Source organism: Acomys minous, assembly GCF_964271855.1.
Source record: "Acomys minous genome assembly, chromosome: 12".
NCBI lineage: Eukaryota > Metazoa > Chordata > Mammalia > Rodentia > Muridae > Acomys > Acomys minous.
Genome location: NC_140493.1, coordinates 107,051,739 through 107,063,910, shown reverse-complemented (window position 1 = coordinate 107,063,910; position 12,172 = coordinate 107,051,739). Strand labels below are relative to the sequence as shown.

General features: G+C 53.2%; 1 protein-coding gene across 2 annotated transcripts; it reads left to right on the top strand.

Annotated features, from left to right (window-relative positions):
* The first annotated feature begins 2,954 nt into the window (after positions 1–2,954).
* Positions 2,955–11,857, top strand: FDXR (ferredoxin reductase). 2 transcript variants are annotated; one of them, XM_084749574.1, is made up of 12 exons: positions 2,956–3,182; positions 3,828–3,931; positions 7,794–7,889; positions 8,097–8,219; positions 8,348–8,461; positions 8,747–8,848; positions 9,513–9,620; positions 9,801–9,885; positions 10,006–10,205; positions 10,285–10,456; positions 11,229–11,399; positions 11,517–11,857. In XM_084749574.1, exons 1-12 carry the CDS (start codon positions 3,110–3,112, stop codon positions 11,645–11,647), a joined length of 1,479 nt encoding a protein of 492 aa, XP_084605700.1. In that variant the 5' UTR covers positions 2,956–3,109; the 3' UTR covers positions 11,648–11,857. The 2 variants fall into 2 exon arrangements, with proteins under 2 accessions (XP_084605701.1, XP_084605700.1); XM_084749575.1 differs by lacking the exon at positions 8,348–8,461 and having other exon boundaries at positions 2,955–3,182.
* Positions 11,858–12,172: the final 315 nt, after the last annotated feature.

The window sequence follows — 12,172 nt, the reverse complement described above, 5'->3', positions numbered from 1 at the left end:
GGGGAGAAATAGGAAGTGAATATGATCACAGTACATTGTATAAAATTCTCAAAATTCAATATAAATATATATATTTTTAAAAATGGACATTTTAGTGTCCCAATAAAACTTACTTATGAACAAGTAATTCTCATGCCACAGAATTTTAACTAGGTTACCATTTAAGATGGTTCAGTGGTTAAGAGCACTTGCTGCATTGGCGGCGGATCAGAGTTCAATTCCCAGCACCCCTGTCAGATGGCTCACAATTGCCTGTAACTCCTGCTGAGGTGGTTCCGAAGCCTTCTGACCTCTAAAGTGCTAGCACTTATGAACACGCACACACACACACACACACACACACACACATACACACACACACACACACACACACACACCAGGCACTCACCTGGGAGGCAGAGGCATGTGGATCTCTATGAGGTGGAGGGCAGCCTGGTTACAGAATGAGTTCCTGGACAGCCAAGGCTACATCGAGAGACCCTGTCTCAAAATACAAAACAAAACACTATATATGGTAATTAGTTATTGCTGGAGAGATGTACTCAGTTAAGAGTACGCACTGTTCTTCCAAAGGTCCTGAGTTCAATTCCCACGTGGCAGCTCACACTTGTCTGATGCTATCTTCTGGTGTGCAGATAGGCAGGCAAAGTACCCATAATTTTGTGGGTCACCAATTGGTCTGTGGGCAGCACTTGGCTTGCTTTCTAGTCTCGAGGGACAGGCTCAAAACACAACGACAACTTGAAAATAATACTTACCTCTAAATAAGAAAGGGGGAAATGAGGCGTAGTGGCACACACCTTTAATCTCAGCACTTGGGAGGCAGAGGCAGACAGATCTCTGTGAGTTCGAGGCCAGCCTGGTCTACAAAGAGAGTTCCAGGATAGCCAAGGCTATACAGGGAAACAATGTCTGGAAAGTAGAGCAGAGGACTCCTGGGATACTTTCTGGTCTGGTTCTCATTCTGGGTGTCCGTCACATTAATATACCTTATGGTTTCACAACCAACCAAGCTATGATTATAATGTATGCACTTTTCTGTATGTAAAACTTCGATTAAAAAGAATCTTTTTGCTGCTGTTGTTATTGTTTTTGTTTTTTCAAGACAGGGTTTCTCTTTGTAGCCCAGCTCTCCCGACTCTCTGTACATCAGGCTGAACTTGAACTCAAGAGATCTGCCTGCCTCTGCCTCTTGTGCTGGGATTAAAGGTGTGCACCACCACAGCCTGGCTAAAAAATAATCTTAAAATAGTGTAAAAAGTATGATATATAAAAAGGGGGAGGCTTCCGTTCTAGATTATTTTTTTCTTTTTAAAAAATATTTATTTAATTTTAATTTGTATACATTGGTGTAGGGGTGTCAGATCTTGGAGTTACAGGCAGTTGTGAGTTGCCATGTGCGTGTTGGGAATCGAACCCAGGTCCTTTGGAAGAGCAGACAGTGCTCTTAACCACTGATCCATCTCTCCAGCTCTCTCCGCCCCCCCCCCCCGCCATTCTAGATTATTAAACTCCTACACAAGGCTCCAACAAATCAGCCTAAAAGTCAAAATGAAGTCACTTACTAGGAAGCTCACCGAGGTGACACCCAGCCTTTTATCTGGCCAAGAAATCCAGATTAGAGTCAGGCCAGTCAGCCAATTTCAGTTGGTAATGATGACGTTTCCACTGCCACTTACCTTTCACAAAAGAAATGACATGTTGTTTTGTGAGACCTGGTATCAGTCTGCAGCGGAGGCCGGCTTTGTTGCTGAGTTACGTAATGGAAAATTGAGCCGGGGGGCAAGGGCTGCAGTTAAAAGGTAGAGCAATTGCATAAGTGCCTGGGTTCAATCTTCCACAAAAATAAATAAGAGTCAGACGCTGTGGAGATGACAGGATAGGTTAGTCTTCCAAGAAGGAGAAAGACCCTTAGGCAAGCCTAATGTTTGTCTGGCCAAAGATGACACTAGATCCTGTCCTTGTTGTAATGATATTATTAGTGTTGCGACTGAACCCAGGGTCTTGTGTACATTAAGCCAACACCCAGCCACCCTCAGCTCCTGTCCTTGTGTGGCAACTATTTGAGGGTAAAGCTGCTTGCCCCAGGCCTTACATGAGTCTGCCCCCCCTCCACCCCCCGGGAACTCACGTAGTGGAGAGAACCAACTCCTACAAGCTGTCCTCTGACTACCGCACACCACGTAAACACTGTGGCACGTGTACACTGGCCCCCATAAACAATAGGTAAATGTAATAAAAGTCTAAAAATAGATATTGCTTATACGTTTTTGCATCAATTTTCTTTTTAAAGATACAATTATAATATGCATGATTTACCTAGATTATTAAGTTTTTGGGTGCCCCTTTAAATCTGGGTGCCCCTAAGGTACCGCTGTCTCACCCTGATGCGTGTATTGCAGAACGGGGATTGTAGGTCCGGCTCTGTTCTCAGTGCCACAGAGGAACCTCTTCGCGTGTTTTCTCCTCTACAGTGGGAAGAAAGTGACCAGAAATAAGCTCTTCAGAGTTTAATACTTTTCCTGCTTTGACACACACAGCATTGTTTGGGGCCACAGCAGTTCAGCACCCGGACTTAAAAAAAACAGGCGTCCAGGACCGGTGGTGACAGAAACTTAGGAGGTCTGGGCTCCTGATTGGATGACACAAAAATCACTCAGGCAGAAAGACACCCTATCAAAAGGCACCGGAGCTTCTCGTCATCAGCGGGCGACTTGAAGTAGTAAAGTAAGCTCCTTTCTAATTGGCTCCTCATTCCAAGAGCAACTGAAACAGGATAGAGGATTCGTGTTTCCTCAAATCTAGACTTCCGGCATCTGGAGGGATGAGGAAGACCGTAGAGAAATTTGTAAAGTTTTTGAGGGTGGGACGTTCTGGGGCGGGGCTTAGGAATCTTCGGGGGGCGTGGCTCTCTTTGGGGGCGTGGTTATTTTGGAGATCAAGGTAGAGTCTCAAAAGTTGAGCTTTCTTAGAACGCTGGAGGCGAGGTTTGGGGCGGGGATCAGTGATGGGCGGGCCCAGAGGAGTGTCCCCGGTGGACTGCAGGACCAGAGCTCAGCACTAAGGAGTAACTGCACGCAGTTCCGCCTGCTGGTTGCTGTTCTCAGCCATGGGTCCGCGCTGCTGGCGCTGGTGGTCCGCGTGGCCTCGGGTCCGGCCTCCTCCCTCCAGGAGCACTCCGAGTAGGAGCAGGGCTCTTGGGGATGCACCAGGGTGACGGGAGGCCTGTGATCAAGAGCAGGGGTCTTGAGATCAAGAGCAGGCAGGGCTGAGGCAGGGCTGGAGAGAGGCGAAGCTGAAGGTGTCTGATCTTGCTGGAGAAATGGGAGTGATGCATAGAGGGGAAGGTCTGTGCAATGAGATGTAAGGCGTCCTGGGTTAGACACGGGTCAGTAAAGGCTAAAAGCATAGACCATGAGGTCCGCATGTGTGATGGATGCGGGGTGAATGGAGGTAACAGGGAAATCTGAGGTGAGGATATGAACAGTAGAGTTGTGTGGGAAAAGAAGGAATAGAAAAAAGCAAGATAGAAACGTGATGGGGCTACACAGGGAACCCCACACGAAAAATGAAGCGCTGTGCAGGACAGCTTCGGGGGGCTAATGGGGTCCGGCACAGGCTATCCCTATCAGCATAGCATGGTCATCGGTGAGGTATGGGGTCCTGGATAAAGACAGCCTCTGGCGTTCAGATGAAACGGTGAAGCTTTAAGGAACAGAAAAAGGGAGGATGCAGGCGAAGGCGAAGGGCAAGCTGCAGTTGGACGGAATTGGTTTGGGGTGGTAGGAGAGCGTTGACTTGACCTTGCTGTCCCCTCCTGTGCCTAGCCCCAGGCTTCTGCCATCAGTTCTGCACACAGGAGAGGACCCCTCAGATCTGTGTGGTTGGCAGTGGCCCAGCTGGCTTCTACACGGCCCAACACCTGCTGAAGGTAAGCCGTGGCTCCTTCCGTCTTCCTTTCTCATCATTCACCACAGGTCTGGGTAGGCTCCAGGCCTTCGGCTTGCCTGATAAGGAAGGGGGGCTTCCAGCTCATCTAAGCTGTGTCCTTTCTACCCGATTCCACACCTAGGTCTGAGGCTCCCACCTACGCTCTCAGCTGTGAGAGAAATGTGTTTGTCCCATGGCTGGTGGCTGATGACAGGTGGGCAGCTGTGTCTGCTTCTCTAAGTAGTGAATTCTTTTTTCATTCTTTGTTTTTGTTTTTTTTCCAAGACAGGGTTTCTCTGTGTAGCCTTGGCTGCCCTGGACTCACTGAGTGCTGGGATTAAAGGTGTATGCCACCACCACCCCCCGGCTTTTTTTTTTCTTCTTCTTTTTTTTTTTCATTCTTATGGGATGGCCTTAGCCTCCTCTCATCCTCTTTTACATTTCTTCATCTCCAACCTTGTACATCTCAAGGCTATCGTGTCCTCAGCTTTGCTGCCTTCCCCATAGCCCCAGCCCTCCCCAGGCCCAGTCTCTCCTTTAAAGGCCAAGGTCTCAAAGCTTTCAGTATTAGTCTTGCCAGGCAGGCCTCAAGGCTACCAGATATACAAGGCTATCTCAGACATGAAGGCAAAAGAGGAAGGGGGGAGGGGCTGGAGAGAAGGCGCCACGGTTAGGAGTGGGAGTTGGGTACCCAGCACCCACACCGTGGTTCACAACTCAGCTCCGAGGGATCCGACATCCTCTTCCGGCCTCTGCTTGCACCTTCATTCATACACATGCACACATATATACACATAAATAAACATAATAAAATATTTAAAAAGAATAAGGGATACCAAGATTGACTGAGATGAGGCAGCGTCTGAACTTTAGAGGGACTTGTGTTATCTCCTGGACAGGAGAAAGGGCGGTTAGAGTGACAGCACAGACAGATGTCTGAAAAGTAGAGTGACTCGCTGGCCTGGCTTACCTGGGGCTGATACTAGAAAGGTCTGTCTCATGGAGACCACTGCTGAGAAGTGACTCATTCATGACCCCACAGCTACTTACAATGATGCACACAGGTCAGCGTGATCAGGCTCTGTTGTCCGGAAAATGTACATGTGAGGTGCACTGAAGACCCTGTGTGGGCTTGGCCCGGATGTGAGGAGTCCACCAGGAATGCGAGGCCACTGCTGAAGGACAGCCTGGCCTCTGGGATGGAGACTCAAGGGTCTTCAGGATTGGGGTGGCAAGGGGGGGGTAGGTGGGTGGTGTCGGGGAGGCTTTCTTTGTAAGGGGCACTGACTGTGTTAGCTGAGGGGGAGAAAATAGGCCGAGAAAGTGGGGAGTTCTTGGAGTCTTCTCAGTAGGCCAGATTCTTGACCTGCAGGCACATGGGTGTGGTTTCTTGTATTTGTGGACCTGACATTCTAGCTTGAGGTGGCCGCCTTTCAAGGTTGTCTTAGAGCTTAAACTAGGATTGACCCCTGAGCCAGTCTAGAGGGAGAGGTGTCCAAACTGCATTTTGTGGAGGGTGTGAAGATTAGCAGGAGTGCCTCGGGCATGAGGAAGAGCCCTTTGGCATCATCCCCCAGCCTACTTCAGGGGGTTATCGAGTATCTGAGGGGCGAAGAGGTGAGAGCTAGGGCTGAGGAGGCTACTGGGGCCCAGACCACAGGGAGCCTAGAACCACTGTAGAATTGAGTGGCTTTCTTTGAGCAGTCTCCATCTCCCGTGCTGGGGAAGTCTTGTTTAAATGAACATTTCTAGGCCCAGCTCAGATTTACTCAGACTCTGTGGGACCCTCAGAATCAGCAATTTTAAGGAAAGGCCCTGGGAGATTCTGGTCTCCACAGCTATGGGAACCTGGATTCACTGAAGCATCTGAAACACATGGTGGAGGGGGATGTCTCAGTGGTGAAAAGTGCAGACTCCTCCTGAAGACCGGAGTTTGGTTCCCAGCACCCACGGCAGGTGGCTCACAACCACCTGCAACTCCAGGGGCTCTGAACCCATCTTCTGGCCTCTTCAGGCACCTGTACTTACATGCATATGCTCCACACACACACACATACACATAATTTAAAAAACATATTTAAGAAAGGAAAAACAAGGAGCCGTCTTTTGGATCCTTTTGGGGATTGAACACAGGATCTTGTGAGCGGTAGATAGGGGTTCTACCAATTAGCTGCACCCTCGGCCCAGTTTTCATTTGGAATGCTCTCCTGATGGGTAGCCTTCAGCAGGGCTGTTTGCCCAGAGGGCAGGGAGTTGAGGGGAAGGATATGGAACTAATAGGACAAGGTGAAAGGGGGCGCCAAGTGCTGTGGTTGAACTCCAGGGGCCGAGATGGCGGGGGACACAGAAGGAGAGGGCAGAAGGGAGGGGACAAAGGATGGGCTGAGATGTGTGGATTAAGACTTCTCAGATCCTGAGGTCTCAGGATGGGAAAAGAGATAGAGTGGGGGGGGGGGGAGATAGAGAGGCCACATCAGACCTGCAGGAATCTGAAGTCACAGGATGGAGTAGGTAAGACCTCCCTAGGGTGTCCTGAGTGTGTGTCCAGGAGGAACAGAGAACCCCAGACCAGAAGTCCTTCAGAGACTGCCCTTTTTAGGAAAAGGGACAGAGAAACAACCGTTGGCAGGAGAGAGAGAGAGAAGGTTTCTTGGACGATGGGTCTGTGTGTGAGATCAGGCCTGCTGTGGAGGTGGGCTGGGCGAGAGTCTTCTGTGGAAGGAAGATGGAGACGGTGAGGCCAGGTTGTGTTAGGGGTGACAAGCAGGGCTGAGCAGTGGCCGGGAGAGAGGATGGGGGAGGGTTTTGAACAAGAAACAATGCGGCCCAGCAGCAGTTGTAAGGATCCTGAGTGAGGCCATGGTGTCCTCACACTGGGGGAGCCGCAGGCTGAATGCCTGGGCCTGACTCACTCAGCCTTGAGTGTGACCCTGGGGGACGGGACAGTCCCTGGGACAAAGCAGTTAGTGGTGGAGCTGGGCCTGGCTCTGTGGCCGTTGGCTTCATGGCCCGAGCTCTTGGTGGGTTCAGTTTCCACGGCGTTTGAGAGGGGTGACTTGGGAGGCCACTTGTGGGCTGGCCAAGGACAAAACAGGCAGATGGTCTGGACTCAGAGCAGGCAGTGGAAGAGAGAGAAGCAGGGTTTGGACGAAGGCCAGGGGGAGTGGCAGGAACTCATCTGCCATGGTGGAACAGGTCAACAGGTCACAGGCCTTACCGTCACAACTCTCTTCCCCGATTCTCTCACCGTCCTAGCCTCCCCATGCCTCGCAGTCCACAGACAAGGCGACTGTGGCCTAGCCTTGTCCTAGGACTTTACCAGGCTCACTCTGTTGGTGGCAGCAGAGCCAGGCGGGGCTCATTTGGCCAATTGCAATCTCAAATCCTCCCTGCACCCTGCAGAGTGCTCTGTGAGGACAGGTGTCATACCTCGGGCAGCTGAACTAGCCAGACTCTTTCTAAAGCTGGGAGTGGGTCCACTGCCACTGTCTGTCTCCACATGCCCCAGCTGTGGCCCCACCCCTGCCCCAGTGGTACCATCCTGGAGCCTGAGCGGTAAGGCAGGTTCTCAGATCCCATGGCCAGCATTTCTAGAAGGCGAAGCTCTACATCTGACCTGGGGAGGAGTTCCTGATACCTCCAGTTCCTCACTTTCTCTGTCAGAAGTCCTTGAGATCTGACCTCAGCTTGTCTGGCTGCGCCTGTTCCTCCAGAGCCCTTAACCTGAGTGGAAGGAGAGCTGGGGCCTTCTTTCTGCTCCTGGGTGGCCGGGGCCAGCTTCCTTAGCCATTCAGGTTTCCTTGCTCTGTCTGGGGGATGGGAGGCCTCCCCGTTGAGCCCAGCAGCTGTGCTTCTCCCCACAGCACCACACCCGGGCCCACGTGGACATCTATGAGAAGCAGCTTGTGCCCTTCGGCCTGGTGCGCTTTGGTGTGGCACCCGATCATCCCGAAGTAAAGGTGGGTGTCTGTCTCTTGGTGAGCAGGGTGGTGCTGGAGGTGGTAAAGACGAGGGTACAGAGGCTCCCTGACATGATAGAGTGACCCATGGCTCTCTGTGTGATGGGACCCTAGCTCCATCCTGGGGGGTCATGGGGTGACAGTGGTGCTGGCACGCTCCCAGGAGCTGCGCTGTCTTCTGATGTCCCTTCTCCTGCTGCCTGGCAGAATGTCATCAACACGTTTACACAGACAGCCCGCTCAGACCGCTGTGCCTTCTGGGGCAATGTGGTAGTGGGCAGGGACGTGTCGGTTTCGGAGCTTCAGGAAGCCTACCATGCCGTGGTGCTGGTGAGTGCCGAGTGGTGGGGTGTGAGAGGAGGGGTTGCAAGGTGGTGGGTGGAAAGGGCTGCTGGGAGGCAGGAGGAGGCTGGTGCTGAGGCCTTGGGCCCCGGGTGGGGGCTGCGTCTTTTCCTTAGAGTTACGGAGCAGAGGACCACCAAACCTTGGAGATTCCTGGTGAGGAGCTGCCTGGGGTGGTCTCAGCCCGAGCCTTTGTGGGCTGGTACAATGGGCTCCCCGAGAATCAGGAGGTGAGTTTGGGGGGGTACCTTTGATGCTTCTGGCTGGAGTCAGGACATCCCTGAGGTGTTAAGAGTTTGAGGCCTCAGGCAGTGAGGAGCAAGCTGAGGAGATGTGAGACATCAATCACTAAGTCAGGGCAGCCGTGGAGAGCTTCTGCAGGGCTGCGGGAGAGGTGGCTGGGGTAGAGTGGACTGCCTAGGGCAGCCTGAGGGCATAGCCGACATGGCCTAAGGTGTCTGGAGCCTGACTGGAGCTGGGCGTAGGGACACCCTTTCAAGACCTTTCTCCTCCAGCTGGCACCAGACCTGAGCTGTGACACCGCCGTGATTCTGGGACAGGGGAACGTGGCTCTGGATGTGGCCCGGATCCTGCTGACCCCACCTGAGCACCTAGAGGTGAGGGGCCAGTCAGAGGCTGGAGGGGTGGGAGTAGGAGCACATTGAGCAAAGAATGCCCCTGCCTGTGGGGTTCAGGTCTCACCCCTCCAAACAGCCCGGTGCCTGTTTCCTGCATGAGTGCAGGCAGATACCTTCACACTCCTGCGTGCCACAGCATTTGCACATAGTCTCCCTGTTTGGAACATCCGGACTGACCTGCTAGCTAAGAATTGACATCCTCCCTTTTCATTCTTGGCTCAACTAGTTATTCTGCCAAGAGGTTTTCCAGGCTGTCCTGTGTAGGTGTTTCTTCTGTCAGTAAATGCTTACTGGGTGAAGAATTAGCGGGAATCCAGTTACCTAGGAGCCATTTGCAGTGCTGGCGTCAATGCTCTATGTAGCCACCAGGGGGAGCAGCGGGATAGTTTTTGGGCCATTGGCTTTCTCTGGATCAGAGTGGGAACTAGACCCGACTGGCCTGGCCAAGTCCCCTTCCCCAAGTCAAGCCCTCCCTTCACCTTTTTTTTTTTTTTTTTTTTTTTGAGTCAAGATCTCACTATGTAGCCTTGGCTAGCCTGGAACTCACTGTGTGGATCAGGCTGGCCTCTAACTCACAGAGATACGCATGCCTCAGTCTCATGTTCCACTGCCTGGCCCTAAGAGCCTCCTCCTTTCGTGCCAGAAAACAGACATCACAGAGGCGGCTTTGGGGGTCCTGAGGCAGAGTCAGGTGAAGACTGTGTGGATAGTGGGCCGGCGTGGACCCCTGCAAGTGGCCTTCACCATTAAGGTACTGGGTCCAGAAGGGGAGGAGCCAGGGTCCCAAGTAGAAGTTTCCACTTGGTATGTGTCGGGACTGCCACAGAGCCCTTGGGCGTAGCCGCTTCCCTGGGTGGAACAGGGGAGTGGTCTTTTCCATACGGCGGTTCTGGACCTGACCTCCTCCCTTACTCCCATCCTCACCTTCAAGGAGCTCCGAGAGATGATTCAGTTGCCAGGAACCCGGCCCATTTTGGATCGTTCGGATTTCTTGGGCCTCCAGGACAAAATTAAGGGTGAGGGGCCAAGTCCAGCCCGCCCCCCCAGCTCACAGGAAGGGGATGTCCTAGGTTAAGTAAGGCTTGGGGGAGGGTGACCAGCAGGAACAGCCCTGAAACGTTCCATGTTCCTGATAGATGTCCCCCGTCCAAGGAGGCGGCTGACAGAACTGCTGCTTCGGACAGCCACAGAGAAGCCAGGGGTGGAAGAGGCTGCCCGCCAGGCAACGGCCTCCCGAGCCTGGGGCCTTCGCTTTTTCCGAAGCCCCCAGCAGGTGCTTCCCACACCAGATGGGCGACGGGTAGCAGGCATCCGCCTGGCACTTACCAGATTGGAAGTGAGTTCATGTTACCCAAACTTTCCCTGTTTAGGTCTCCCACATCCCAACCTGGTGTTACCCACATTCTCCCCAATAGGGTGTTGGTGAGTCCACTCGGGCAGTGCCCACAGGAGATGTGGAGGACCTCCCTTGTGGGCTGGTGCTGAGCAGCGTTGGATATAAGAGCCGCCCCATTGACCCCAGTGTGCCCTTTGACCCCAAGCTTGGAGTCATTCCCAACGTAGAGGGCCGGGTTGTCAATGTACCAGGTGAGAGGGCAGGAGAAGGCCGGGCACCTACTTATGATGGGAGGCGGGAAGACTGGTGTCCCAAGACCACTCATTCTGCAGGGATGTAGTCTGAGACACAGCTCATGGGATAGGCCCAGTTCTAGAACATAGCCCTCCCTCCTCCTGCCCGCTAGGCAAGCTCTCAGGCAAGCTGGGACGCCATTCAATAAAAGTTTACCGAGGCCTGCCCTGGGCCAGTGCTGACACTGGCGGGAGAGAGCCTCTGTCCTTGGGGAGCGTCAGTCTGCCTAGCCTTGTGCTCATCTTGTTTATTCATTCAGTAAATATTACGAAGGGCCTGCTGAGCTGTGGTGAGCAAGTCTCAGCTACGCGGAAGCTGAGGAAAGGAGGATGCCATGATAAGACAAGTGAAGTCTATCCTGGGCCCCCCATAATGGCGCACACCTTTTTGTTTGTTTGTTTGGTTTGGTTTTTGAGACAAGGTTCCACTGTGCAGCCCTGGCTTTCTTGGACTCACTTTGTAGACCAGGCTGGCCTCGAACTCTCAGCGATCCATCTGCCTCTGCCTCCCGAGGGCTGGGATTAAAGGTGTGCACCACACACACAAACTATCATGGTGAAACAGCAGCCATAGTGGACCTGGTCTCTGGGGTCAACTGGGAGACATGGAGGAATGTTTATGCACGAGTGTGTGTGTGTGTGTGTGTGTGTGTGTGTGTGTGTGTGTGTGTATTGGGACACAAACTTGCCAGTCAGTGTTCAGCTACCCTCTCTCTGTTGCTCCCCTCAGGCCTCTACTGCAGTGGCTGGGTGAAGAGGGGACCCACAGGTGTCATCACCACGACCATGACTGACAGCTTCCTCACCAGCCAGGTGCTGCTGCAGGACCTGAAGGCGGGGCTGCTGCCCTCTGACCCCAGACCTGGCTATTCAGCCATTCAAGCTCTGCTCAGCAAAAGAGGTCTGAGCCTAAGGCTGAGGTCTGGGGGTGGGGAGGGCTGAGGGCGGCTTGTCTTTGTCTTTGGGACGTTTACCCTGTGAGAGGAGGGGCCTTAGCTCAGCTTCCTATCTGCCTTAGGGGTCCGGCCAGTTTCCTTCTCAGACTGGGAGAAGCTGGATGCTGAGGAGGTCTCTCGAGGCCAGGGCACTGGGAAACCAAGGGAGAAGCTGGTGGATCCACGAGAGATGCTGCAGCTGCTGGGCCACTGACCCTGGGCCCCAGCCTCCACTGGGAAGAGAAGAGCCGCGCAGGAGGAGGGGCCTGGGCTGTCTGGGCTGTGCTGACTGTTCTGGAGGCTGAGCTGTGGCCCTTCCAGAGCCTTCTGAGCTCTCCCAGTGTGGGGTTGAGCTGGAAATACCGGTCCTGCTTCCTTCCTTATGGATTTCGGAACTCGATGGAAATAAAACTGCTGTACCTAAGAGCCTTGGTTAACGGGCTACTCACTTTCTGGCCCCAGTTTGCTTATGGCTGCCAGACAGAACCCAGGAAACAGAGCCTCTTGGGGATGAGGCTTGGGGGGCTGGGGACAGGATGGGGGTGGGGGTGGGGCTTGGCAGTCAGACCTGGCATGCACCCACCCTCCCTTTCCTGTCTGCTCAGCTGCTGTGGTCTCTCCATCTTCAGTTTACACTTCAGTCACCTATGTTGAGTCCCTTATCTGTCTGCCCTGCCGGCCTCACTGCCTGGCGCCCCCAGGACAGAGAAACAGTGACAAAAGAAGAGAAAAAAGGCCC